At 44.7% G+C, this 25941-nt stretch overlaps 1 protein-coding gene across 1 annotated transcript in view; it reads right to left on the bottom strand.

Annotated features, from left to right (window-relative positions):
* Positions 1–3449: 3449 nt before the first annotated feature.
* The window catches only part of Nuggc (nuclear GTPase, germinal center associated), a 46402-nt gene continuing 23910 nt past the window's right edge, over positions 3450–25941 (bottom strand). Inside the window, exons 10-18 of the mRNA XM_052731843.1 lie at positions 21417–21522; positions 20450–20583; positions 15520–15684; positions 12060–12217; positions 10628–10766; positions 9171–9279; positions 8562–8698; positions 6019–6109; positions 3450–3595 (exon numbers count right to left, since the gene is read on the bottom strand). Of these exons, the coding sequence (XP_052587803.1) occupies positions 3450–3595; positions 6019–6109; positions 8562–8698; positions 9171–9279; positions 10628–10766; positions 12060–12217; positions 15520–15684; positions 20450–20583; positions 21417–21522 (1185 nt within the window). The remainder of the gene's footprint in view (positions 3596–6018; positions 6110–8561; positions 8699–9170; positions 9280–10627; positions 10767–12059; positions 12218–15519; positions 15685–20449; positions 20584–21416; positions 21523–25941) is intronic.

Here is a 25941-nt window from a genome sequence, read left to right on the forward strand (position 1 = left end):
GAAAGGCTGACAGGTCAGCTGTTCTTCTCATCTCCGTGACCAAGAAAGTGAAAGAAGCAATTAAGGAAGAAGAGGCTGATTTGGCTCATGGTCTGAGAGGATACAGCTCATCATATTGAGAGGACATGGTGGCAGATGACCCTGTGGTGGCCAGATGGTGACAGCTGCTTACTCACATCTCAACAGAACAAGGAGCTGAGAAAGGTCAACCCAAAGCAGGGTCAGGTTATCATCCCCAAGGCCTAGCCCTCCAATAACCCATTTCCCTCAGATAGGCCCCACCTCTCAAAGGTTCCATAGCCTCCCCAAACTATGTACTTGGTATTCAATCACATCCCAATCCTAACAGTTGATAACTTCACTGTACCCTAAAGTAATTGATAAAGAACCTCTGCACTCTTTCATGTCTAAATCAACTCAAGTTCCCCACAGTGTAAAAAGAATTCATGATGATTTATGGAGAGAGAGAGAGACAGACAGACAGACAGACAGACAGACAGACAGACTAAAGTTCATTCCCTCTCCAAAGCAAGAGCTCACCCTTCCAGGTAAATGGATGTGGTGGGCACCTTCTTGGGATGTGTGGCTGGTAGGCAGTATGACACGCAAATCTTTTCTCACTCTCTTAATGATGCAAAGGTTTGTTTTGACTCTTGATTAATCACAGGCACAACCTCTTCACTCCTCAGCCTCTTGGCACTGAGAACATGAAATTCACTGGTCTGATGTTAATGACAACCTTAATAATAACCAGGGCAATGGCTCCAAGCTACACCCATGACAGTGACCCCAAGCTTCACTCAAGACAGTGACTCCCAAGCTAAACTCACATTGCTGTGTCTTTCACTATCATGAACTTATAGTGTAGAAAAAAAAATCTCTTGATATTTTTACTTTTAACTTATTGACATCTTTACATTAAAGTGGATTCCTTGTAGACAACACATTTTTAATGTATTTAATAATCTCTGCCTTTAAATAAATGTTTTAGACCATTTACATTTAATGTGACTGTATGATTAAGTTTTAATTATATACCACTTGAGTATTTGTTTTTTATTTATGACATCTGTTGTTTTTCTCTATCTCCCCACCTTTGCTGTGTTTTTTGAACATTTTAAAAATTTCTGTTTTATTTTCTTAATTAGCTTACTAGACAGATTGCTCTTTTTTCCTCATGGTTGCTCTGGGGTTTATATACTTATGTCTCTAATTTATCATACTCAACCTTCAAATAATATTACATAACTCTAGTATTGTTACTGTATATAATATTACGTGACTATGCTTGTAACACATAGAAGTAAAAACAAAGGATCAAAGGGAATCGTCTGTCCATTTTTCCAGACCAACACTTTCACCAAAGGTGTACAAAAAAAAAAAAAAAGAAGGTAGAGCCGCCTGTACCTTACTAGTGACTAGGGCAGTGGCCCCAAGCTACACTCCAGACAGTGACCTCAAGCTACATTCATATTGCTGTGTCTTTTACTATCATGAACTTTCAATCTAAAACAAACAAAAAACAGTTTCAAATGAAACATTCCCTTTTTTTTTTTTTTTTGGAACTGAGGGTCGAACCCAGGGCCTTGAGCTTGCTAGGCAAGGGCTCTACCACTGAGTTAAATCCCCAACCCCAACATTCCTTAATGTAATGGACTAACTTGTTAATTCTACTAATCATTGACCCTTACACCCATGACTTTTTGTTTGTTTTGAAATAGGGTTGCTTTGTGTAGTTTTGGTGCCTGTTCTAGGTCTCACTCTGTATACCAGGCTGGTCTCGAACTCACAGAGATCCGCCTGGCTCTGCCTCCCAAGTGCTGGGATTAAAGGTATGCGCCACTGCTGCCCAGCTCACCGGTGCCTTTTTATTACTCTGTGTAGCAAAATGGGGAATATACTTGATACACTTCTGCTACTGCAAAGTACTTACGGGACTGAATTTGACTCTGTTCACATGAAGTCTATTTTTACTGGAAATGATAAATAAACTGATTGATCATATGTGGATTGATCATACAATGGAAACTGTTCTGAAAATAAACCTTTCACTTCAAACAACTATCAGTATCTGTGGCCAATGAAGAGGTGAGTCTTTAGGGGAAAAACCAAAACTGTATCAAAGTTGTGCTCACTCTCAGCTTTCCACTGCTTCAGGCCTTTTCTGGTGACACTGGTGGAGGTATTAAGAAATATGACTTTGTGATATTGTATGATGAAAGGTGTCAGCATTTAGAATACCTGCTTAACTTAGTGAACAAGTATTTTCAATGCATTCACAGTGCATAAGGATAACCCAGATGTGGTGCTGCACACATGTAATTCCAGAATTTAGGAGCGGAGGCAGGAGGATTTAGAAAAAAAACAGAAAGGCCTGCTTTGTGTGTGTGTGTGTGTGTGTGTGTGTGTGTCAGACAGCACAATGGACTTTAGTGTAACAGAATTTGAAAACAAAGTTCATTGGTTCAGTTTCAGCTCTTACCCTGCAAGCAGCCTTTAAGTACTGGGTGCTGAGGATATGGCTCAGTGGTTAAGAGCACTGGCTGCTCTTGAGGAGGATTCAGGTTCGATTCCTAGCACCCAAATCATCTGTGATTCCAATTCTAGGCAATCCAGTGCTCCCTTCTGGCCTCCATGGGCATCAGACACATGTGATGCACCCACATACATGTAGACAAAACACCCACACACATTAAAAAATAAAATAGATTTTTAAAAATAAACTACCATCCTTCAAGACTGTAGAACTGAAGAATTAACCCACTGACAAATTAAAATTGCTATTAAAAAACATTTCTCTGTATTCCAGGTACCTATTTGTCTTCATGACGTGGAATTTTCTTTAAAATACCAGTCAGAAAGACCGAGCACAGTAGGGTCCAGCTGATTTCTGTTTAGAGGGGAACTGAGCACCAGCATTCATGGCTCTGCTTTTTGACTGCAGGGGATGTAAGCGGAGCCCCTCCTTCCTCAAGCTAGACTCTAGACCCTAGACTCGGAGCCAACACAACCCTTCCTCCTCTAAGTTACCTTTGCCAGGGTGTGTTCTCACAGCTGCAGAAAAGTGATAACACCCTGGTCTCGGGTTTATTTCCACGGACAGCATCGCCTCGTCCTCAAAAGTCTCGCCACAGTTAAAGTGGGAACAATTTGATAACTTTCTGCTTGGCGTTTAAGCTGCCTAACGTGTAAATATCAGTCCTTGGCGAAGAATGAGGTTCTTATCTCTAGAGCCCAAGAGTCCACTCAGAACTCAGGATAACACATTTTTTGCTGTAAAGGGAAATCACACCAGAAATAATGATATACTAGTTTTATGTTATATATAATGTCCAAGAGATGAGAAATGATTTTTTATTCTGTTTCAACAAAACAAAACAAAAACAGCAATAATTCCGGTTATTTGACTCCAGGCTTCTTTTCATCTCTTCAGATTTAAGTGCCCCAAACTAAAGTTTTGTTCCATGGGGGCCTGCTTTGCTGGGGGACATTTGCAGGAGGAAATCTTGCATGCTCCTCCGCAGCTGCGCATTCTCGGCAACCTCCCTCAGGCTTCTGTGAAGCTTTTCCATCTCCTTCTGTTCGCTCCTGACATCTACAGAGAAGTAGACACGAATGCACAGTCAATGTCTTCTTAAGAACGCCCCCCCCCCCAGATGAAGCCCTCAGCAACCCTGTCACTTATAAGGATATAAGATCTGGGATAATCAGAGAATCCTGTCTCCTTGTTTCATAAGTAAAAAGCCAGGGAGTCTCTTTGTTACCTGGGTCTGGGGAGGTCACACTTAAAAGGATCCTACCCCTTAAAACACCCTGGGAGGCTAGAGAGCTGGCTCAGTGGATAAAGGGCCTTAGGTTTGCTCTTGCAGAGTATCCCATTTCAAGTTCCAGCATCCACACTGGGCAGTACACAACCTCCAGGGGAATCCCATGCCTCTGGTCTCCAAGGATACCTGCACTTATGTGTGTACACATATGTACATACATATACACACACACACACACACACACACACACACACACACACACACACACACACAAACAGTCAAAATAAATCTTTAGAAAGAAGCCCTGGGAACCTTCTGGGACCTTACTTAGGCCTCATCAGAGCCTGGTGAGAGGAGACACAGGCAGAGGACACGGTCAGATCTGCCCACATCTGTCTGCCTCCAGACAGATCTCTCCTGTCCTTGCCCAACCTCGATTCCTAGTGAACTTGCTTTGCTCTCTTTTGGCATTGAAGATTTTCACTTTTCCTCTTTTTTTTTTTTTTTGGTTTTTCGAGACAGGGTTTCTCTGTGTAGCTTTGCGCCTTTCCTGGAACTCGCTTTGGAGACCAGGCTGGCCTCGAACTCACAGAGATCCGCCTGGCTCTGCCTCCCGAGTGCTGGGATTAAAGGCGTGCGCCACCACCGCCCGGCTGATTTTCACTTTTCAATCTGCATTCTGATTATGTCCTCACTGTGGTTAGTTTGGTATTTATTTTATATGTTTCCTTTGTTTTGGTTTGGCTTGGTTTTGATTTGTTTGGTTAGTTATTTGTGTGTTTTAACATTTTTGTGACTTTATTGTTAAGTGGGGGAAAAATGAGTGCTCTTCAGTCTTGAAGGATCCATTCTGACAAACCAGGCAATACCTGAACACACAGTTTGCCATCTGATCCTCTTTATAACCTTGGCATCTGGCACGGTCTTCCTTCATGATGTGCACTTGGTGTTGGTGGGGGAGAGAGAAAAAGGCTTCATCCAGGCAGGTAGAACTTAGGTGAAACTTGGAGCAGTACCCTGTTGGCAAGGCCTGGACAGTTGGAAGACCTTCAGCAAGTATGATTCCCTTAAAGGCAATCTGTGATACAGTGACTCTATGAAACTCAAGTCCTCCGGGAGACATCCTTCACAAATGGCTACATGCCACGCATGCTTTCCCACATGGCTTGCTTCCTTCTCCCCAACACATTCTGGAGATTGCTCTTTATGGCCATGCCCTGGGCTGAGGTGCTTCCCGGCTTCCAGAAGTTGCTCCATTGCCCTCAAACCATGTGTCTACCACAACCTGTGCTGTGCTCACAGAGGCATGCGTTGTCTTGCCTTGCGATACTACCAACACGCTGCTTTCATAACCTCATCTGTGCCGTTTTGTGCACACATGAGGCTGAGAGGCCAATGCCTAGATTCCCGGTATACTGAGCCTAAAGACGGGGGAAGTTTTGCTCGAAATTTCTCGATTACTTTTTTCCCCACTTGGCCACCATCTCATTTGTATGAGGTAATTCAATGAAGCTCTGGGCAGGGAAGAAAGGTGGAGCCACCTTCCCAGGGTTCTGGTATATCAGGAGACTCTTTTTCCTCTATCACCAGGAGATGGAATCTTTTCTAAGGAGGCAGCATCTTGGAAGAAAGGCTACAGAGACAGAGGGGGAGCTTGTGGGTTGCTGTTTGCCAGTTGCTAGCTATGGAAACTTGGGAGTAAGCATGGCCTAGGCTGTCCCTTTTTCTGCATTGAAAAGACGGAGCAGTGGCTAGTATCTCTGAGTACTTGGGAGACTTACACAAGATGGCACCCACTGAGTCTGAGTACTTGTCTTTGCTGAATGGGACAGTTATAATCATCATCTGCGTAACTTGTTCTAGAAATTCTCACCTTGACATCTGTGCTTTTAAATTTTTATTATTTATTTTAATATGTATGTGTGTTTTGCCTGCATACGTGTGTGTGTGTGTGTGTGTGTGTGTGTGTGTGTGTGTGTGTGTGTGTGTATGTGTGTGTGTGTGTGTGTGTGTGTGTTCCATGTGTGTGCAGTACCCACAGGGGTCAAAAGAGGGCAGTGGATCACCTGGGACTAGAGATACAGATAGTTGTGAGTCACCCTGTGGGTGCTGGGATTTGAACCTAGGTCCCCTGGAAAAGCAGCCAGTGCTCTTCACTGCTGAGCTATTGCTCCAGTCCCACTCAGATGTCTTTGAATTCAGCCAGGGGCAACTACACAATTGCCCTCCCTTCAAGAGGCTTTCTACTTACCTGCAAGCTCCTTATAGAGACCATCTCCTTGGGGGGCAGCAAGGGTCAGCATGGTAGTGATGCTTCCCTTGACCTTCTCAATGATTCCGTGCTACATGACAACAACATCAGATCGGTTAGGATGGAGCAGCCTAAGGGGAAGCGAGTTATAAAAAATGAACCTCCCTGTACCCCCAACCCCAGCTGGCAATGACCCCAGAGGGGTTATCATCAGGAAAGCATTCCCATTGGTCCCACCTGCCTCTGCATCTCTTTCCCTGCCTGTGAGGATGCATGGCAGCTATCTTCTGTAGGTGACCCACTGAATCTGGAGCTAAAGGAGAGATCCAGCATCACTACGCTCCGTCCTCTCCTGCATGAGTGCTAGGTGGGCATTGCTCTGTGCAGCACACCTTGTTTGACGGGACCACTCTTCTCCCCAGAGGCCTGAGAAATGTCTTCTTGCTGTTCTCAACCCTCTGAGCACCTAAAACCATTGTCTGCCCTCTTCTGTTTCTTGTCTCCTGTGACAGACACCAAGACTCTTTTCTCCAGCCTGGTGGACTCTAGTTTTGAACCCAGATCTCCTCACTTCCTAGCCTTATACTTCTTCTTCAATGGCCGAACAAGGGTCCCTACCTTGAGCTAGTAAATTAAGCTCACTCAGCCTCAGCATCTTTGTCTGTAAGATCAGGAGTGGGGGAGCTATAGCTCCTTAAACCAGATGTAGCTACCTCACTACAGACTGAAGACAAATCAGCAAGCCACCTGTGCTATTTTGAGTGAAAATGGCCTCCATAGGCTCATAGTGAGGAGCACTATTAGGGGGTGTGGCCTTGTTGGAGGTGGTGTGTCACTGGGGATGGGTTTTGAAGTTTAATAATGTTCAAGTCAGGCCGAGTGTCACTCTTTTCCTGTTGCCTGAGGATCAGGATGTAGAACTCTCAAGCTACCTCTCCAGCACCATGTCCACTATGGCAATAATGGACTAAACCTCTGAACTATAAGCCAGCCCCAATAAAATGTTTTCCTTTATAAGAGTTGCTGTGGTCATGGTGTCTCTTCACCGCAATAAAACCTAACACACTGCAAACTGATGAATTTAGCAGAGACTGATCAATACATTCGGTAGAATAGTCTTCTGCTCTTCAGCTTATAAGAATGTTATAAAGGGATCCACTTATTTTTATTTTCAGTTAGTTAGTTGATAGAAGGAGACGGCACATGCCAAGGCACACAGATGGAACTGGAAGACAACTTGTAGGACTCAGTTCTCTCCTTTCACTATGTAGGTCCTGGGGATTGAACTCGGGTCACTAGGCTTGGCAGCAAGTGCCTTTACTTGCTGAGCAATCTCATCAGCCCAGAGGTCCGTTTTTAAAAACAAGAACTTTTCTCACATTAAATATGTACAAAACAAAATTCCATCCATTCAGTAGAACAAAAATATTTAAATAACTAAAAGTTGACTAATGTTCTTGATTTTGAAAAAGGTCAGAGGATGGAGCACAAGATAATCTTACTCCTTTGTATTTATCTACATTTCTATGGCTTAAGCTATATGTGCACATAGTCAGTGTATCAGTCTCTTTTCAGTGCACTGTTTCATTGAGCACCTTAACGATCCAGTTACCAAGGTAGCTCTCACCTAGTCCAAGGGAAGTTCCCTGCTTTATACAACAGAGACTAAAACTGAAGTGAGGGGGAGTTGGGAAGAAGCAGGATAGACTGTCTCAGGGAGGTTCGTGAAGGGTTGGCCTGACACTACTTCTATCTAGCTTCCTCTGGTGGGTGGGATGGAGGAGCCAGGGCGGGGCTCATGAGACTATGATGAAGGTTTTCTATCACTTGGGAGGGAGGAGGTAGCAAGCCAAGAGACCTAGAACCAAGACATGTCCATCTGATGTATACAGGTGACAGATACTTTGGTCCAAGAGGACGTTTAGGAACCACTTCAGAAACAGACGGGCTCAAACTTGAATCTGTACCAGGTCCAACCACTCACTAATCTACAGTTATATTCTGACATTTACTTGCCACAATTGTGTGGAGCTGAGCTATCTTCCTTATTAAAAGACACTATAGCTTTCAGATTATGCTACTGTTGGAGATACCGGCACCACGTCACCTGGTCCTGAACTCTATCTAGCTCGGCCTCTCAGTAGCTGTGACCTCTTGACTCATCTTCTGCCTGGGTTTGTTAATGCATAGAAGGGATACAGCAATAGTACCCACCTCACAGGCTTGCTGGGGATCCAGTGAGGGAATGCACACAAAGACCCAAGCGCTCACCAACTATTATGACCCCTCTCCTATGGATGGCTTTGCAGAGAGACATGACACAGGACAGAGCTGAAGGAGTTGTTTCTAAAGTCACAGCCCCATGATGAAGCCAACAGTCGTGATTGGTGGCAGGGAAGAAAGGATGTTCAGCACTGTGGACACTGGCTAGGCCCGGGCTGAAGGCATCCAGCTCTGCTTGGCCCAGGCGTCTACTGTGTCTCCTGGACCAGCTCCCCACTTCCCCTCCCCAGGACTGACCTCCCCCTGCAGACGTAGAGTACCTTCAATTGTTGAAACTGGTGCCACATCCTCTCTTGAGCCCTCTCAAACATGCCCTCGGCCACCTGCCGCTCCACTCCTCTTCTGATGACATCCTTCATTCTTTCACACGCTTTTTTACCAGTGATTTGAGCTGCCTCTGACAAAGAAAAAAAGATAGCCACAGTCACATGACAGCAGAGACTTGCTGAGAAATCTGTGGCTTCAGAAGAAAACCCAGGCACGCAAGCAAGCAAGCAAGCAGAAAAACACACGTACATACATATATATACATGTTATGGAAAAAAAACAACACCTGACTGAATTACACGCAGGTTACAAAACCACTTCCTAAAACAAACTCAAGAAGGGGCCTGAGAGTTGACCCAAGAGCATTTAAAGAAGCCACAAGTGAAAACTGCATCCTAAGCTACAGCCCAGGGGCTCAGGCAATAGGGAGGCCCCTCGCTTCCTTTCCCTGCATCCCGCAACTGTTTCAGTGTGTAGGTTGAGAGTGTCACAAGAACTTAGGTTGGAGGGATGGTTCTTATAAAGATGCCAGCAGAGCAGGAAGCTGATAGGAAATAGGGTCCCAGGAAACCAGGAACAGGAAGCGCCTCCTTGGGCTCCACCTTCATAGCAGGGCTTCAGGTCGCTTTGGATGGAGCTGCTGACAGACTCGTAGATCTTCCTCTTCCTGCGGAGGATGTGGCCCTCCAGGCCTCCCAGGATGGCACTTATCTGAGAAAGCATGTTAACACCAGGCCATTGGGATGGTTCCTCTGACAGAGGCACTCAGGTGTGCCTATGTGTGTGCCCCACACACACACACACACACCGCCTTGTGCTAGGATTGGCTGTTGTGGTGACAAATATTGTCACCTTGACAGAATCTAGAATAACCAAGGAAACAAGCCTCTGCGATGTCTGTAAGGGTTATGTAGATCAGGTCAACTGATCTATAGAAATCATATATTAAATGTCAGGTTAACTGACCTATAGAAATCATACATTAATGTCAGGTTAACTGACCTATAGAAATCATATACTAAATGTCAGGTTAACTGACCTATAGAAATCATATATTAAATGTCAGGTTAACTGACCTATAGAAATCATATATTAAATGTCAGGTTAACTCGTCTATAGAAATCATACATTAATGTCATATAGAAATCATATATTAAATGTCAGGTTAACTGGTCTATAGAAATCATATACTAAATGTGGGTATTCCATTCAGAGTGGGGTCATGCACCAAAAGGAGAAAGTAAGCTTAGCACCCATATTCATCACTCACTGCCTCCTGAATGTGGGTGTAATGTGACAGCTGCCACCATGATTTCCCCTCAATGATGGATGATACCCTCAAACTGTGAGCCAAGATAAACCCTTCCTTCTTTAAGTAACTAACACAGCTGTCCACAAGCCATCTCTACCGCTCAGCTGCCAGCTCCCTATGGGCAAGAACTCTATCCAGAGTATCGTTATTCCCTAAAGGAGGCCCACAGTACCCGGACTCTACAAGGTGTGTTCTAAGCAGAGCACAGACCCAGGGGAGGTCTTTGGGAGGCCAGGGGCACCAGCGTAATTTCCTAGCATTGCCGTGTGATTCCAGTTAGACCTGGAGGAAAGTGAGTCACAGGCAAGAGCCCGGAGTTGTCAACACTAGCAAATGACCTAAAACGATCATGATAATAGGAATAACAACGATGATGACGACGATAATGTTTGACTTCTCTAAGCTTTGCTTCTTTGGCTCCTTCATAAAATTGGCCGAAATGATGGCGAGGTTAGTGACCATCCTATTATGGGATGGACGTTTTTATACACGTTAGTGTTCTGTGACTATCCTGGGGTCTGTGTCAACTTCACCACTTCAGAAGCCCTGACTAATTGCTTCTCCATGGACCAACGCTCTCCTGAGTGTCCTGCGCCTCCATGGTGGTCTTAGGACCTCTTCTCTCATCCCCATCCTACCACGTCTTATATCTCACAGGGCATCCAGTGAAGAGATGCACCCAGTCCTAGACAGCCCAGGGAGAGGAAAGCCATGGTTCATCTTCTCCACTCTCTTTGAGGAACACACCTCCTGGACTAGGAAGCCTCTCTTGTATCCGTCGTATTTCCAGCCGTTTCTTATCCCGATTTCTGCCATCCTCTCTTCGAGGGAATGTTTGAAAGCATCTATGTGCAGCATGAGAGCAGAGCCAGCTGGCTTCCCATCCCTACAGAGGAAAGCAGTGTACAGGTTAAGAGACCGCGGCGGCAGTGGCTGTGAAACAAGCTGGTTTTCTTTTAGTACTTTCAAGAAGAAAAACAAATGAAAGGTAACAGTTATCAGGTCGCCCACAGTGTGCCAGACACTGAGCTCTTCTAGGCCTTTGGCCTCAAGGCCTGTGTGGTCAGTATGATGGTGCCTATTTTACAGATGAGAAAACTGGGGTACAGAGGGGGATGGTTGACATGCCCAACACCACACAACTAGTCAGAGGCAGAGGCTGGGCTCTCCTCAAAACTCTCTGTCTGTGGACTGCCAGTGCTTGCATTAGGGAGGGTGAGATGCAAGGAAGTGAAAAGAAGTGGGAGGTTATTCCCTTCAGCATATTGAGAAGGAAGAAGCTGCAGGCTGCCGAGAAGAAAGCCTGCCTGAGCTTTGGATCCTGGGGGTTTTTGTTTGTTGGTTTGTTTTGGGGAGGGGGGGTTTGGTGCTTTTTTTTGTTGTTGTTGTTTTTCATGATCTGGTGACACTGGGGAAGTTTCACAGTTCTTCACAGTCTGCTTGTTCATGTAGAAAGGACCAAAGCCACTCTGTAGAGTTACCGGAAGCATTTGCCAATGCAAACAAACGCTGATGCGCACAGCAGAGGTAGATTATCCTGAATGATGTTCTAAGTCTATCCAACAGGGTGCGGTAGAAGATAGTACGGCATGACCCAATTGTGTTTAAAGAATAGAGGGGACAGAAAGGATCCTTGGGGACAGGCTGCTGCACTGGGGATCTAAAGAACCTCTTTCTGTTGATGGAGGGAGAGTTAGAGGTCAGGGAACAGGCCTGGGGAAGGGACGCGGCCCATAACTCATGTTCATGAGTATGCATGCACCAGAAGCAGATAGCATACTCCCCGGGCCCTTCTTTCTATTAACACTTGGGGAAAGTTCTGAAGGCTTTGTGCTTGCTTTATTCCACACTCTCCAATCAAAATACCCTGTCTGAGGGCTCAGATCCCTAAGAAAACGAATCCCCTGCTGCACGTAGGAGATATTTGAAAAATAATGGCAATCATAATATTAGTCTGGAAGCAACATCTCCATTTGTACCCCAGGTCACCATGGGAAATTTTTAAGTAAACCAAACCGAGATGGCTTTTGTGTTTTGCCAGAAGCAAAGCTTTCCTTCTCAAATAACCAGCTACTCTTTACACTCCCAGAGCCAAGAAAATAAATTCTTAAATCCGAGACTCTGGCTTGATGTCCTGCAGATGTGTATTTATGAGAGGGCAAGATGAAAGAGTCTTTACCTAAAAATGCCTCCAAACACAGGGTCGATCTGGTCATAGATGGGCTGAGAGAGGGCTCCATTCAGGTCGATTCTGGCCAGAGTCCTGGAGGCATAGACACCATTTTTCAGGCAAACAGCTTTCAGGGTCTGGTGAAAACCTTGGTTTCCTCTACTCCGCTAGACAATTAAACAATAAATTAGCAAGTTAGTGGGAATTCAGACTCTCACTGTCATTGGTCAAAGGTTGTTACTAAGAAGCCTGGGATGGAAATGAGACAGCATGGTCTTTAAATACATCCTTAACGCGTTAATCAATCATGGTCACATCTCTAGGTTGACTGGGAGCCCCTGCTGGTCAGCTGCGGATTCAATGTGACCAGCTGCCTCACACCCCTGAAACATGCCTGCCCCACCATGATGGACTGGACCCTCCGACCGTTAGCTAAATCAAGCCCTTCCTTTCTTAAGTTGTTTTTCACGGGCATTTTGTCACCAACGCACTAATTCACCTTTCCAGACAATTTTTGATTTATCTGTCTCCTTGGCTACAAGTCTCTACTGCCAGAGAGTCAGACTGGTGAGTCAGGCCCAGCGGCTCACCCATCTTTATGTTCACATCTGACAATGGCTCAAATAGTGACTGACAACCATTTGTTAAATGAGCAATTATGGGACAAATGAAAAAAAAATGTACTACAGACTAGGAATCCCTGAGGTACAGTACAAATTTTGTTAAATATTTAATGAAATACAATTGGATGTATGTGTCTTTAGTATTTTCCCCAGGCTAATAAGTCCAGAAATAAGAGGGAGAAATAATTACTATATAGTGAGAGCTGTAAGAAGTATTAATCAATTTTATCTAGATAGTGATCAAATAAGGACGATAAAAATGTGTTTTCTGAAAGTTCAGTAGAGGCCATTATGAGCTTTAAACAGTGATTTACTTTAAGAGACTAGCTACACAATAGGAAAATATATGATACTATACATTACAATCTCTCTCCTTCCCTGTCTCCCCCACTTCCAACATTCCAAACTTGGCCTCCAGCTGGTGGTGTTATCTGAGTACATCTTCTAGGACATGTGGCTTAGCTAACAGAAGGGGGTCACTGGAGCCAGTTCTCAAGAGTGATACTTGCTTCTGGTTCCTGACCCATCAAGGTGTGAAAAGGCCCTGCTGCAAGTTCCCACCACCATCATTGAAAGAGATGTCCTAGCTCCATGCCTTCCCTCCCATGGTGGACTGGCCCCTCTAAACCAGGAGCCCAAACAAGCCCCTCCCCCATTAAGTGGCTTCACAGTCATGGGGAAAAATGATGCATGAAGTCATACATACATATTTAGAATAACTCACTTTACTGCTCTCTTCGTTTTAGACCGTTAGGTTATTTCATCATGTTAAATAAGAGATGGTAATAGTGTATAAATGTCTGTCTCAATTTCTGACCACAAAGGAACACTGTTTATGCTAGGTGCACCATGAGCATGCTTACAGTGGCAGAGAAATAAGTCACTGCAGGGCCGATGGAGGGAGCGGTGGTGGGTGAACGTGGGTGAGGTCTAAGGATGCCTGGCCACTCTTCCTTTCTCAAGCAAGCTGTCTCAGAGAGCTGCCTCTCCTGCAGGACTCTATGCCCTAGCGTCACTCACTCATTGACTTTTTATGACCTGGCTTATTCTGCCATGAAGTAGAAACTACTGTTAGGAAACAGAGTCCCTGAACATAGTGAGACAGGACTTAAAAGGAGAGCAAACACCCACCATCTTTCACAGATTCTGACAGGGAGGATTGAGGGATGGATGGTTTTGGCTATCACTTCCGGCCCAGGGCTTTTTCTGAGGTCTAGTCAGGTATGATTGGTGTTACATTCATCTGAATGAGGCTGAAGGACATATTCCCAAGGGTTTTGCTGGCTTTTCACCACAGGTGGGAAACGTCACTCCTCTCCACACAGGGGACTCACAGCCCTGCCACACATTTTCACTGTCAGGGTCCCAACTTTCAAAGTCATTTTAAAAACAGCTACAACATATTACTGGAGTCTTCCACCTCATCCTGCTGTGTGGATAGGTCACCACCACACCTTAAGTTAATGGGCATTATAGACTGAATCGTACCCCTTCCAAAGCCTAGGTGTTGGGTTTCTAATACCCGATAATACTGTGTTTAGAGGTGGGGCCTTTAAGGAGGTCATTAAGGAAAAGTGAAGTCTCAAAGGTAGAGCCCAAGTTCAATAGGATGGGAGTCCTTATGAGAAAGGCACTAGTCATGCAGCATGTACACACACACACACACACACACACACACACACACACACACACACACACACAGACTGTAAGGGCACCATGAGCAGGCCACTGTCTCCAAGTCAGGGAAATATGTCTCAGCAAACACTGCCAACATCTGACCTGCCAGCCTCCTGAGCTGTGCCTGTTACTCAAGACACCCCCTGTGCCTGTGATACCTTGTCACAGCTGCCTGAGCAAAATGACAGAACTCTTCTTTCACTCTCTAGCCTTTCAGAATTCTGTTGTGGGAATTTGTTCTGCCAATGGCTTTGGGGGTACAAATCCTAGGGTGTGGCCTTCTGTCTACGTACATGACCCCTTAAGAGCGGAGGGAGTCAAGTCGTGCGCTCTCTCAGGTGGTGGTCAGAGATGGGACTGCTGGAGGCAGAATGGAGGACCACGGTGACTGTTTACTTTGTTCTGTATACATGAGTGTATTTTCTTCCCCATTTTATATCTTAATAAATCCTTGATAGCCTTTTAACAGACTCTCTGGATTTAACAGACTCTTCTGGATCCGAGTACAGAATCCTACCCTGCATTTACAGCTCCATCTTCGAGAAAACCCACACAACTGACTGATACAGAAAACTACTTATGCCAAGCAAGGTGCTCCTCTGTCTAACATAACTGATAATGGCATCAATGCCAGGAGATATTTAGGGCAGACACCTAGCATCCCCATCCTATGGAAGAGGTGGTCGAGAAACCTCTAAATGGGCTTAACATGCTGAATGGTTTGTGCCTTGCCCAGATGTTTAGTGGAACTGACTCTCAAGCTAAGAAACTCAAACCCTGAAGCCTAGCTTTCATCCTGCTGAACTGCAGCCTTAACTTTCCCCACAAGCCACAAGTGAACAGTCCTCTATGTAGAGGATTTCCTACATAGAAGTTTCACCCTTTCCCTACTGCTGTCTGCTTGCTTGCTTGCTTGCTTTTGATTTGGCATTTTTGAGATAGGGACTTACTCTGTAGTCTCCCCAGACTAGTTGGGACCTTACTCCATAATCCAGGCTAGCCTGGAACTCACAGCAATCCCCCAGAGTGGCAAGATTATGGGTGTGAGCAAACCATGTCTTGCTTTCTCCTAGCTCTTTCTAGAAAGCGAGGTGATAGTGTAAGAGGCATTTGGAGATCAAGGTGACCTTGCTGAAGAGCACAGGTGTTCCCTGGAAAAGGCCACTCACCACCAGGCATGTCCTGAGGATGCGGCGGTAGGAAGCTCTGGCCACCTGGACCCCTGCCTGCAGGGGCTGCTCCATGTGAGCAAAGCACTGCTCAATAGCCTTCTCCAGCAGCTCCATCTTCTCCTCCACAAACCGCCGCAGGCCACCCATGTTCAGGTGTTCAGTCTAGGGACAAGGTCACAAGGAGCATCAGAGTTCCGAAGCCCTGTTCCCATGGAAACCCATCACCAGCACAAGCTTTAACTTGCAGTTCACCCAGAGTAGATTTATCCTTACTATCCCCAGAAGGCATCCTCAGTGCACAGACAATCTTGGGTTTCTTAGTATGGAAAACAGAACAAAAATTCACATTGCAACTTATTTGGGATGTAAAATCCAGCAGGCTATTTAGGGGAGTAACTGTCTGAATAACTGTCTGTATTCTGGTTTCTCTTCATATTGCAGGAATCTTTCTTTTTACCAAATGACAATTCAATTATTATGAAAACAAAATCTGGGTACCAGCAGAAATAGAATCGAGACAAGACAGGGCATCGAGGTTAGTATGATCAAAATGCATTATATGCATGTATGAAATGTCATAATGAGACTCATTAGCACGTATGACTAATAAATGCTAATATAAAATGTAAAAGTATTTTAAAAGAAAAAAGTTTTCTTAACACCATCTGAACTGACAAGCATTTAATGGTCCTTGACTTTACACAAAGCAGTTTTTGAGGTAGTGTTTCTCAGACTCCAATGTGCCTTCAATTTTAAAATCTGAAGGCCAAAGATTCCGTGTTCCTAGTCAGCCTCTAAGTGAACTGTGTTGTGGAATATTAGTTGAAGATGTGTTTCATTTGTTTATGCTGCGGAACATTTGTTTAATGATGCAAAGATGTGTTGCATTCTTTTATGTTGCATTTGTTTAACTCTGTGAAGCTATGATACTTTGCCTGTCCAAAACACCTGATTAGTCTAATAAAGAGCTGAACGGCCAATAGTGAGGCAGGAGAAAGGATAGGCAGGGCTGGTAGGCAGAGAGAATAAGAGGAAGAAGGAGATCTAGGAACAAGAAAAGAAGAGAGAGGACACCAGAGGCCAGCCACCCAGCTACACAGCCAGTCACAGAGTAAGAAGTAAAGAAAGATATACAGAAATAGAAAAGGGTAAAAGTCCAGAGGCAAAAGGCAGATGGGATAATTTAAGAAAAGCTGGCAAGAAACAAGCCAAGCTAAGGCCGGGCATTTGTACGTCATAATAAGATTGCGATTTATTTGGGAACTGGGTGGCAGGCCCCAAAAGAGCCAAAAGAGTAAAAAAAAAAAAAAAAAAAAAAAAGCAACCGACAACAGAACTGATCTGGACCTTCAGCCAAACTTTGAAGAGCAAAGCTCTAAGATCATAGAAGTAAAGGCAGGATCCAGTTTTCACAGAAGGTGGCTGCTGATTGAGGAAAACAACACACTCGGGCATGCATTGTATGACAACATTTTCTGTAATAATGAACTACACAGTGATAGTGCCCTCATGACAGGGTGATAAGACAGGTCCTCGGTGTGTGGGAGGCTCTCCATCTGTATTCATGAAAAGACCCACTGTGAGGCTGGCACGATGATAAGGTTGGTGAGGACTCACTTCTCGGAACAAATCCCTGTTGCAAAGCACTAGATATAAAGAACCAGAAGAGGGGAAGCTGGGACTTTGTATGAACAAATCCAGGGCTCATTTGACATCGAAATGTCATGACCAGCTTCTTATTGATCCTACAAATAATTACTTCACTTAAAATCACTAACCACCCCCAAATCTAAACTTTTGGTTAGAAACACACTCTTGAATACGGTGTTGAAGCACACGCATTGTAGGGTTGAATTCTTTCTTGTTCAGGAATCCACGGGCACTGACAGAACTCTTGTCTTCCAACTTTCCATCAAAGAATTAAGACCAATATTGAAGGCCAAGGAATTTTCAGGAAAGCTGCTGCAGTTTCCTGAGACCTCCCTCAGTGACATTCTCATCAGCCTCTGCCCCCTGTGTCTTGTGTGGCTTAGGTTTGGCGGCAAGGATGAGCCCCCAGAGGCTGCACCTCTGAGTAAGCAAAGAACAGCAAACAGGGCCAGGCACTTCCGGGTTTGGTCCCAAAATACCCTGTCCTTGTGTGTGTAAAACAAGCCACCCACACACGGCATCGCGTTGGATTTATTTTCCATCGGTACTTCCAAAAGCAATCTTGTGTTGGGCAAAAAGGCAGATTTCACCCCGCAGAATTTTTTCAGGGGATTAGAAGGTCAAACCCAACTCCAGCCATTTCAGAGGACAATAGTCAAATCAGAAAAGGGAAAGAAAATTAAAAAACCTCAGATGCCAGGAGTTTTGTTTTGTTTTGTCTCATACAGCTAAACCAAAACAAAGCCTAAGAAGTGAGATAAACAAACAGCTGTGCTCGATCCCCCCTTTTACAGTCTCTCAAAGCAGGCCTCCGGCCAACTTGCGGTTCTGCTTATTTTCACACTGAGGTCAGGTCCCCTGTCTCTGCCTATTCTTGCCACCTGTCAGGCTCACCCAGCCTTCCTTTCCCCAGGCCAGGACCAGCCCCAGGACCTCTTCCAAGAGCCTACTTAGCCCCTCCCTTTCCCAGACTAGTTGATCTGATGGGCAAACCCAAGAGTGGAAACAGACAACAGGCAGCTAAGAAAAGCAAGGGCTGTGTACTCAGAACTCCTATCGATTCAGTTTGGGGGAGAAGCCCCCGTGTGGTTAGTTAAGGATTCACCATTGGCTTTCTCTGCCTGGTTAAAGGTTGGAGAAACTAATCATCACGCCCTGGCCAGTTGGAGCTGTTGGTCTCAGAAGTTGTCCAACTTCCTGGCTTGTGCCTAGAGATAGCCATCTGATCTCTGGTGAGTCTTCAGACCCGGAGACAGGAGGTTGGCTTCCTGACTGGTACAGAGGGTCGGGGGCCGGTTTGCTGGCCACCTTACAGTAGGGTGTGAGTCTGGGTTCTGTTTTCACATACAGTCTGGTTGATGTCTGAACACTCAGTCTCTTAGGAAGAAACAATGCAATTAGTGATTGAGTGAAGGGGCTGATTTTGCTCCCTAAGTCTCTAAGTCGCGGGGTCATCTATCAAAGAGAAACCTGTCCATTTCTGTAATAAAACACGTAATTTTTAACTGGACATTCCAAAGGTCTGCACTCTAGACTGTGAAGATAAATGTCTGAACTTTTGCTGAACACCCCCCCCATCTCCAGTCTTCCTTCTTTCACGATATCACTGCACTTCCTGTTACATTCCAACGAGACATGTCCCCGACAGGTTCGTGTGTTTGTTTGGGAAGGCCGTGGAACCCTTTGGACATGGGGCCTAGCTGAAACACACAGGGCCCTAGGTCTGCAGAGGTGGACCTTAAGGTCATAGGGCAGCCTCCCTTCTACTCAGAGCTCCCTGTTGCCTGTTTGGCCACAAAATGTCAGCAAGCTGAGCTGCAAGTGGCCCCCCCACCATGGCAGACGGTGGCCCTTGAACTGCCAGCCAGAATAGACCTTCCTACCTTCAGTTTGGTTTTTTAGGGGTTTTTTGTTGCTGTTGTTTTTCCTGCTATGTATTCCGTAATAGCCACAAGGAAGGTAATTAATACAGACTAAAATTCTGAAAGCAAGTTGGAGAAAGAAGCCCCTAACGGCCAGTTAAGGTTTATACAACACGACACTGATATGGATATCCTGTATGAGTCAGCTAAAGCATGGACATCCAGGGGGCTAAGAGTCAGCACGAAATGGCTGATGCCTGGATGTCTGAGGATGCCCAAAGATATATAATCTGTTGTATAACTATTTGGGGACAGAGCTCTTCTTTTCTGTGTCTCTGCATGACTCTGACCTTGAGGTCAGACCCCAAGCCTTTGCCTTTGTCAGCCTGTGTTTGTCGCTCAGCTGCCTCCGTGTGGCCTGTGAGCCAGTCTACACATGGGCCTGTACCTGCCTTTACGTGACCCTGTGTGTGCCCGGGTGCCCGCCTAGCAGCCTTCATCTGATGTGAATCAAGAGTTCTTATCTGCCTTTGCATCCTCACGATCTCTCCAACCTCCGGAAGCCCTCCTGCTTTCCTGGCATGGGGGCATGGGCCTCACAGCATACCAGGACACAAAGGGAATCCACGGAGAGATGAGCCATCGTTTAGACTGCAAGTATCGTCTCTAAGTCAATAAACGATAGACTGTCTACAAGCCAAGTCGCCCAGTCATCATTTGAATACATCCCGTCTTGTTTAAATCTCAGGAGAAATGCCAAGTATCTAAGTATTGTGACATGTTCCTTTCAATACATCTGTCCAGGTAAAGTATTCTTCCGTTCTCTTATACCCCAATGTATGATTATTTTATTCTTTCATCCTCATTTTCTCCTCTTAGACTCTAAAGGCTCTATATCTTCCTTTGACAGGAAAAGAAGAGTATCCTAAGTTCATTTCCTGGTGTGGCAAAGCGGAGGCCCTGCTGTTCCAGTTTGACATCTTCTGCTGTGAGAAGCTCTATGACCAGCGACGGGGAGGCAAGGGTTTATTTATGTAAAGGTTACCGTCCATGGCAATGGACGGAAGCCAAGGCAGGAACTACAGCAGAGATCTTGGAGGAATGCTGTGCACTGGCTTGCTCCATCTGGCTCACTCAGTTTTGTTTCTCATGCGGCCCAGGCCCACCTCTCTAGGGGTGGCAATGCCTATAGGAGGCTGGGACCCCCTACATCAAGAAAATGTTCCCCCAGACATGCCACCAGGCCAGTCTGATGGAGGCAGTTCCACGCCGAGGTTTCCTCTTCCCAGGTGCGTCAGGTTGACACCTGAGCTAACTACGACACGTTCCCAAGGTGGAGTGCAAGACAACCGAGGGGTCCTCCTGACTTAGACCTGCTCAGGCAGGGTGTAAGACAGCTCGGGGGTCTTCCTTACCAGCAGGCTTTCCTCCGAGTTGAAAGTGTCTGTGAGGAGCAACACCCCAAAGGCTTCAGTGACGTACTTGGTCACCAGCCTCCTCTTCTTGTCCAGGAGCCTTTTCCTAATATATTCTCTTAACTTGGGGATCTCTGGAATCCACAAGCAGCATAAACAATATTGAAAAGAGCAGGCATTTGTAACAATAGAATCCATAGAGGTAGTTCATGAAGGAGTTCCCCTGGCTTAGGGAACATGTCACACTTCTGCGCCTTAACCGCCATTCAGTCACCTATGTACACACCTGTTAAGACCTGTGTGGACACCACCCCAAAGGCTCAGACTGAGACCCAACCTGAACCCTCGTTTAGCCACCACAAGCCCTTGGGTACCCATGGGCCTCAGGATTCTCTAGCCTTCCTTTGTGCTCATGGCCAACAGCATCTAAGTCTGGTTTTCCCTTTAATCTTTGCACATGGATGATTATTGGCTCCTTATTTAGACTCAAAATGATGCAAAGAAAGGAGCCATGCCTTCTGTTTTCCCCGCCTCACAGACAAACATGCAATACATATTCGTGAACTATGTCTGATGCCCACAGCTGGGTAATTAAAGAATCACAAGCCATACAGTAGGGAAATGACAACCCAGTGCCTTGACTCTTACTAAGTCTGGTAAAATTTGGAAGAGAGAAGAATTCTGGTCTCAGACACACAGCAATGCAAGGAGGAAAAAAATTTATTACACACACACACACACACACACACACACACATTCACACACACACACACTCACACAGCACATAATGCATGCTAATACATTCACAGAGCACGTAATACATGCTAGTTGGTATAGAAACTGTGATAAGCGGGAATAAAACTTTCCTGTGGCATGGAAAATTCTAGAGCAGGATGCTTAGTGTGCCAAGCTTATTCTTTCGAATGTTAGTGGTTGAAGTAAAAAAAAAAAAAAAAATAGAAATTACCACTTTCTTCCTCAGTAAGGAAGACCTGTTGCCAGTATTCATGAGCGCTGACTGTGTACACCAGATCTGAGGCTTCCAGAACCTTGGAGTCAGCTGGCAGTTTTCTCTGCAGTAAGGGAGACATGTAGAGAGCAGAAGAGGTCAAGTGTGGAGAAAGAAGCACCACAGAGGCCCCAGAGGAGCTCCTGGCAACCTCAGCTTATTGACTCTCAGTTCTGCAAGAACGCTTGGGGAACAGACGTGTGTGTGTGTGTGTGTGTGTGTGTGTGTGTGTGTGTGTGTGTGTGCAACTGTGTGCACATGCATGTTGAGATCAGGGGTCAATGTTGAGTATTTTCCTTAATTGCTTTCCACGTTGTTATTACTATTACAGTTGTGATTACGATAACTATTACTATCAATTACTATCGATGTTACTTGAGCCCCAGTCTCTCACTGAACCGGAAGCTCACAGATTCAGAGACAAAGGCTGCCAGCACGCCTCAAGGCTCCTTCTGGCACCAGGATTTCAGGCACTCACCACCACACTCAGCTTTTTATGAGGGTGCTGGGAGTCCAAAGCCAGGTCCTGCTGCTTACACAGTAAGGGCTTTACCAAGTGAGTCACCTCCCTGCCAATATCATTCCTACGGTAAGTTTTGCCAGCTGTCCACTCCTAGCAAGGTCAAAAGGAAACGGACATCTGAACAATATTCTCTTAACTACGAAGTTAAAATTTCAATGATAGCAGTAAATGCACAGAGAAAAGAGACTCAAATGTAAGCGTGCAGACGAGGATCCTGCTTAGGAAAATAAATGTTCCCAAGTAATATGGGACTGGGGGTGGGGCTCAGCAGTGGAGTGTGTGCTTAGCATGTGTGAGGCCCTGGGCTAAGGCCCAGAACCAAACACTAAAAGCCCCAAAATATGCATTGTTGGCAGAGGTAAGCTGAAACCAACGTATTCCCGCTTCTGAGCACTGGTTGGTCATGTGGCTTCCCACCTCTGTCTGAGTGGCACTGGCGGGTACCCTGGCAATGTTGGGGGTGTTTACAGCACAAATCAGGAGGGTGAGGTGCTACTGTTTTGTTTCATTTTGTTCTAAACAGCTGGTTTTTAAACATTTCCCAGCACAAGACCAGGCAAATAAATATCCTATAAAAACAAAACTTTCTTCATGTCCTTTAAACTTAAAGCTTAAAATTTGTTTTTAAAACAATTTTCCATAAAGTCTTTGACAATTTCATACAGTGTGTTGGGTTTGTTTGTTTCGTTTTCAAGACAGGGTTTCTCTAAAGTAATAGCCCCAGCTGTACTGGAACTCCCTTTGTAGATCAGGCTGGCCTCGAACTCGAAGAGATCCGCATCTATCTGCCTCTGCCTCCTGAGATCCGCATCTATCTGCCTCTGCCTCCTGAGTGCTGGGATCAAAGGCCTGCACCACCAGGCCCGGCCATACAATATATTTTGATCATATTTACCCACAACTCCTAACTCCTCCTAGATCCCAGATCCACGAAAGTTTCTTACTGAATAATCATCCTCATTTCAATATGAAGTAATTTATTTTTAATGTTGAGATCTATACCTATATCCCTAGATTCTCTGGGATCTTATCATTAGGAGATGTTGGATTTTAAAGACCTTTTCTGCATCTAGTGGGATCATGTGGTTTCTGTTCTGGAGTCTCTGAGGTGGTGACTTAAAATACTGATTTACAAATGTGAACCATGCCTGCGTCTCTGGGATGAAGTAACTTAATCTTGGTGGATGGCTTTTTTGATGTGTTCTTAAAGTTGATTTATAAGTATTTTACTGGTACTGCTCTAATTAAGAGCAGTGCTAAGAGGAAAATTCACAGCACTAAGTGCCTGCATAAAGAAATTAGAGAACTCTTGGGGGCTGGAGAGATGGCTCAGAGGTTAAGAGCGCTGACTGTTCTTCCAGAGGTCCTGAGTTCAATTCCCAGCAACCACATGGTGGCTCACAACCATCTCTAATGAGATCTGGTGCCCTCTTCTGGCTAGCAGTCATGCATGCTGTATACATAATAAATTTTTAAAAAAAAGAAAGAAAGAAAGAAAGAAAGAAAGAAAGAAAGAAAGAAAGAAAGAAATTAGAGAACTCTCATACCAGTGACTTAACAGTATACCTGAAAGCTCTAGAACAAAAAGAAGCAGACATACCCAAGAGGAGTAGATGGCAGGAAATAATCAAACTCAGGGCTGAATCAATAAAATAGAAATGAGAACAATACAAAGAATCAATAAGACAAAGAATTGGTTCTTTGAGAAAATCAACAAGATAGATAAACCATTATATCCAAACTAACTAAAAGGCAGAGAGAGAATTTCCAAATTAACAAAATCAGAAACAAAGGAGGACATAACAACAGACACTGAGGAAATCCAGAGGATCATTAGGTTATACTTCAGAAACCTGTACTCCACAAACTTGGAAAATCTAAAAGAAATGGACAATTTTCTCAATAGATACCATGTACCAAAGTTAAATCAAGATCAGATAAACAGTTTAAATAGACCCATAACCCCCAAGGAAATAGAAGCAGTCATTAAGTCTCCCAACAACAACAGCAACAAAAAAGCCCAGGGCCAGATGATTTTAGAGCAAAATTCTACCAGATCTTCAAAGAAAAGCTAATACCAATACTCCTGAAATTACTCCACAAAATAGAAACAGAAGGAATGTTGCCAAATTCATTTTATGAAGCCACAGTCACCCTGATATCCAAACCGCACAAAGATTCCACAAAGAAAGAGAACAACAGACTAATTTCCCTCACGAACATAGATGTAAGAATATGTAATAAAATACTCACAAACCAAATGCAAGAACACATCAAAAAGATCATCCACCATGATCAAGTGCATTTCATCCCAGAGATGCAGGGATGGTTCAACATATGAAAATCTGTCAATGTAATAATTCACCATGTAAACAAACTGAAAGAAAAAAAAAAACGTATGATCATCTCATTAGATGCTGAAAAAGCCTTTGACAAATCCAGCACCCCTTCATGATAAAGTGAGGAATAGCCTTGACCACATTGACATAGGAGACAACATCCTAAATGGAACACCAATCACAAAGGCACTAAGATCAGCGATTAAAAACGGGACCTCGTGAAACTGAAAAGCTTCTGTAAGGCAAAGGATACCATCAAATAGGACAAAACGGCAGCCTACAAAACAAGAAAAGATCTTCATCAATCCCACAGCTGACAGACGGCTGATCTCCAAAATATATAAAGAACTCAAGAAACCAGACATCAAAATACCAAGTAATCCAATTAAAAATGGGGTACAGATCTAAACAGACTTCTCAACAGAGAACTCTCAAATGAACAAGAAGTACCTGAAGAAATGTTCAACATCCTTAGGCATCAGGGATATTCAAATTAAAACAACTCTGAGATTCCATCTTACACCTGTCAGAATGGCTAAGATCAAAAAATGGCTAAGATCCTGGAGAGGATGTGGAGCAAGGGGAACACTCCTCCATTGCTGGTGGGAGTGCAAACTTGTACAGTCACTGTGGAAATCAATATGGTGGTTTCTCAGAAAATTAGGAAGCGATTTAGCTCAAGACCCAGCTATATCACTCCTGGGCATAGATCCAAAGGACACTCCATCATACCACAAGGACACTTGCTCAACTATGTTCATAGTATCTTTATTCATAATAGCTGGAAACTGCAAACAACCTAGATGTCCATCAACTGAAGAATGGATAAAGAAAATGTGGTACATATACGTAATGGAGCATTACTCGGCTGTTAAAAACAATGACATCAGGAAATTTGCAGGCAAATGGATGGAACTAGAAAAGATCATCCTGACTGAGGTAACCCAGACCCAGAAAGACAAACATGGTACTCACTCATGGATAATATAAGTGGATAATAGCCATAAAGTAAAAGAGAACCATGCTACAATCCATAGACTCAGAGAAGCTAAGTAACAAGGAGGGCTGAAGGGGAGGGGGATTCATGAATCCCACTGTGAAGGGGAAATAGAATGAACATTGCCAGTGGGTGGGGGGAGGGACTTTAAGAGGGATGGGAACCGGAGGGATCAGATGTGTGGAGGATAGAGGGAGAGAGTACTGGGAAAGACAACTGGAATCTGGAGGCATCTCTGGGATGAGCTAGAAACCCAGAGCAATGGAAACTCCCAGGCATCTAAGAGGGTGACCCTAGCTAACACTCCAAGCAATAGGGGATACAGAGCCTGAACAGGCCATCTCCTGAAACCAGTAAAGACTTTCCAATGAGGGAACTGGGACACCAACCCAGCCACAAACCTTTTGACCTACAATTTGTCCTGCCTACAAGATGTGCTGGGGTAAAGATGGTGCAGAAATTGTGGGATTGAAAACCAATGACTAACCCAGCTGGAGACCCATACCCTGAGAGGCAGCTCACCTCTGAGGGACAGGGCCCAGAGGCAAGATACCCCAGAAACCTAGGATAAAACCAAACAGGACTGGAAAAAAAAAAAGAGTTAATGAAATGATTCCTAATGAT

This window comes from Peromyscus californicus, unplaced genomic scaffold (genome assembly GCF_007827085.1).
Source record: "Peromyscus californicus insignis strain IS unplaced genomic scaffold, ASM782708v3 Scaffold_12__1_contigs__length_115047231, whole genome shotgun sequence".
NCBI lineage: Eukaryota > Metazoa > Chordata > Mammalia > Rodentia > Cricetidae > Peromyscus > Peromyscus californicus.